Raw genomic sequence first — 3806 nt, 5'->3', positions numbered from 1 at the left:
AGGTGTATGGCAGTGGGAGGTGGATTTAGCGGATCTTCCATTGCCTGATGCGAGCCCAACTTATCAATATCAAGATTATATGACATAATGAACTCACCGATCACCGCTGCCTGTAATCTGTGAGACACCGCATCCTCCGTTGAGAAAAGGAAGATAGCGGTGAAGGGCTGCGCCGCCCTCAACAGCTGCGGGTATCCTAGCAGCAACGCGGTCATCGCACCCTTAACTCTTGTGGCCTGTAGTGCTTGTCGTATCATTCATGGGCTTCTTGGTTGCGCGCAAAACACTGTTTCGCTACTCTGGGGCTTGTGCGCCTGCTCCGCGCGTGACAATGCGACCTCACTGCTCATGAGAAGGGTATGGTATATGTCAGAAGAACATAACTTACGCAAGGACGTGTATGGCGTCGACGCGTTGCCCGTTGACTGACACCGCCGACATAGGCTGATGCAGCGCGGTGGCGACGTGGAACAAGGAGGGGTGTTCGGGCGCTTGTTACCATCGGCCGTGCCATCATTCGTTAATTTAGGGCAGACATTCCCGTACTTGAGCAAGTGAAGAGTATACCACCTTCGGACAGTACTTCAAGCTTCAAGTGTCATAATCATAATTTTGTATTACTATACTATTACACAGATGCCCTCAAAGTAAGAAACAATTTTCTTATCCCTGTCTTACTTGCTCCAGAGGCCCTCCTCTCCCATCCCTCGCCTTATATACCTTTCGACGGCCCTTATTTCGTCATTCTCCTTGATTGGGCCCAATCGTTGCTTCCGCTCTCCTTTGCTTACGCCGCGCGCAGCGCAGCTATGCTGCAGCCCTGAAATCGAAACAGCAAGTGAAATCGAAAATTTTGAGCTTAAATTTCCCGCCCGCAGAACCACATCCACGAGGACAGCAGTCGCGGAGCGCAGCGAAGCGGCCTCTTGTAAAATTTAGTTTCATTCACTAATGTTGTAAGCATATGTTTTACATACAAATCTAGTCTATGGCGCGAGAAATTAGCCAGAGTTAGGTGGTGCATATGAGCAGCTGCTAAGTGCTACCAGGCTCTCCTGAGCCTCGCGCATGCACTAAGCGGCAAGCGCAGACGTGGTGGCTGGTGGTAGTAGACGCCCCTGCTACGCAGCAAGATGCTGTTTCCTGATGTGATTTGGTTCACTTACCTCAACCTTTTCCATCACGAGCTCCTTGCGCTTAGCGACCTCCTCCTTGCTCCATCTCTCGTAGCTCCCCTCGTAGTCCTCCACCTCAGGAAGGTGGTGATAGTGTGCATGGCCGGTACGGTCTAAAAGAATTAGCACTAGAATCAACCGGAGACATCTATCCGACGGCAGCTTACCGTGTGCGTATGTTACTGATTGGGCAGCACTTTTGTATCCAGAGCAGCTGAACGGATCTGTGCACTTGACAAGTTTGAAATAGAGTACAGCCGTTCTGTTTTCCAAAAATTTAAACCCGAACATCGAATAGACATACATAGTATTCCTACACACGGGACAATATCGAGTACCAAACACCCAGTACACCATCTTCGTACCGGCCTTTCCACATTTCTGGATGTCCCTGTGAGTATGTCAACGGGAGAACAGAGAAAGACACACATAACAGTGGTTATCAAACGCTAAGTCCGCGTAGGCCGGCTCAGTCATCCATGCCAGACAGTCAGGCAGGCCTTCCACTTGTTGCAACGCTGTCTGCCAGAGGCGCATGACTGACCAATTGAGGAGAAACTTGTGGAAAGTCTTGTTCGTCCGTGCAAGATGCAGCAAGTCTATCAACATGAGGCATTGTATTATCTACATCAGGAAACACTGTTTGGCGCCGTAGTGGGGGCTTCACTCCGAAGTGTCCGAAGCTAGCGGCGCGCGGAGCTGCCCGCCGCGTAGCACAAGGAGTTGCAGTAGTGGCCTCGGAGTAGAGGCTCACCTTCTGTTTTCATTATAGCCACAATTACTCATTTTCTAGTAATATAATAATTCCTGTAACCAACTAGCTAGTACTACAGTCGTTCAGAAAGCCCGCACACAAGAATGAGACACTACTTTGCACGGGCGCTTGGAGCGATGCACGACTGTCCAAGTCTGTCAACGCCGGCCCTAAACTGATGGCGCTATCGGTTCGTTTGCCACGTTCTTCTCCCATCCTTAGCTCTGCCCTGCGATGACGAGCAGGTGATATGCTACGAGCAAAGTAAGTGTTCTGAGATTGAAGATGGGCTCCGTCACTAACTACTTTTGATGTGACGCACTGCGGCCATGCAGCTCTTCATTATTGCCGCAATGCGGTCGAGCGGTCGAGCAGTCACGGCAGAAGTGGGAGGCTGTGCAGCACTGGGGCAGGGGTGGAGGAAGAGTGGCAGATAGCAGGTAGGCAGGCATGCGAAATGGGTAGGTAGTCGTCCAGTGGAGGCAGCGGTGGAGGTGCCAGGCTGGCGGGCAGGTTGGCAGGCGCTAGTGTTGTGCTAGTTAATGACTAGTCAATGACTAGTTAAATAGTCACTGACTTTACTGAATGACTTAACTAATGACTGTAACTGGGCGGTTCTCGGGTCCTGATCTCGGAAAATGCCGCCGTCCAATCGGAGTGCGTGGATATCTGCCTGAGTGCAAGTGAGACGTCTGAGAGGCAATGTTGCAAAACTTTCGAGGTAGTGACTATTGTATATACAACCTAAGTACAAGCGCGAAGTTCCTCACAGTCCTCTTCCCCTTCTGCATCCAAATCAAACAACCCATGAACCTCCATCTCTTCTTCTAGCCCGCGCAACCCCAGCTTGTCCATAGTGTCAGTCCAATATGTGTTCCTAAAATCGAATAAATCATCAAGGCGGCAATGTAATGGCTGCCCATGACACTGAGACATGACAGTGGAGAGAAGTTCTGCCTGAATCGCAGATTCTGCAGCCCGCGCCATTGCAAGGGCAATATCCTGCATGAACGGCGCATTGGGTGCGCGCTCATTGGGCTGCGTCTCTGATGAAGCTTGCCCTGTTGAGCCAATCGGGCTGGCCTTGGGCTGGCCAGTCATGGGGACTGTGATGGGGCCAGGTGAGCTAGCACCAGGCTGAAATACTAAGCTCGGGCCAGACGCAGAGGCAGTGCCAGAGAACGCAGAACCCGCTGCTAACAATGTGACAGATGCAGCGATCGGTACATTTGCCAGGGGCACATGTACAGTTGGGGTAATAGTAGGTGGCGGTGCTGCTGCGCAGTCGATGAAGTGTCGCTCACGCCGCTGGAGGCACGTTGCCAAAGCGCCACCAGACTCATATTCTTGCATAATGTGCAGACTGAGCTCTGTGGAGTTCATGAGATTCGTACCGGTGAGACGTGAGCGGGAGAGGGTCATAATTCACTTCAACAGGCTGAAGAAGCATTTGACGGGGGCAATGTTAGGGCAAACAGAGAAAATGCGTTCGGCAAGCCGCTGCAGAGGAGAGACCGGGCCACTGGCTGTCATGAAGAGCTTCCAGACTTCAAGAGGTGCAGCGGAATGCTGATAATGCGTGATTAGCATTTGTCAGAATTGAGACAAGCACATTCACGTCCGGATCATCAGGGTTTCGGAGTGACGCAGCAAGGTTTGGCATGTCTGCGTAGGTGCCGGTGTCTGAGATGTACTCCTTCACCTCATTGTAGAACGCGGGCGGGACAGTATCTGATGAAAACAGACGCTTCCAAATGCGGGCGAGTAGCGTTATGACGTCTGCGTGCCGGAAGCTCTTAAGTGGCGCTGCTCGAGTATGTGGATTAAGAATGACCGCTGCTACAAGGACGCCTTGATCACTGTCCAGCCATCGCTTA

At 51.6% G+C, this 3806-nt stretch overlaps 1 protein-coding gene across 1 annotated transcript; it reads right to left on the bottom strand.

The window, feature by feature from the left end:
- Positions 1–2673: 2673 nt before the first annotated feature.
- Positions 2674–3351, bottom strand: PHACADRAFT_202580 (uncharacterized protein; the record flags this gene model as incomplete). The annotated part of the gene is made up of 1 exon (XM_007402755.1): positions 2674–3351. The coding sequence occupies one exon, from the start codon at positions 3349–3351 to the stop codon at positions 2674–2676; it is 678 nt and encodes a 225-aa protein (XP_007402817.1).
- Positions 3352–3806: the final 455 nt, after the last annotated feature.

Source organism: Phanerochaete carnosa, assembly GCF_000300595.1.
Source record: "Phanerochaete carnosa HHB-10118-sp unplaced genomic scaffold PHACAscaffold_397, whole genome shotgun sequence".
In the NCBI taxonomy this organism is placed as follows: domain Eukaryota; kingdom Fungi; phylum Basidiomycota; class Agaricomycetes; order Polyporales; family Phanerochaetaceae; genus Phanerochaete; species Phanerochaete carnosa.
This window is presented reverse-complemented; position numbering and strand designations above follow the sequence as displayed.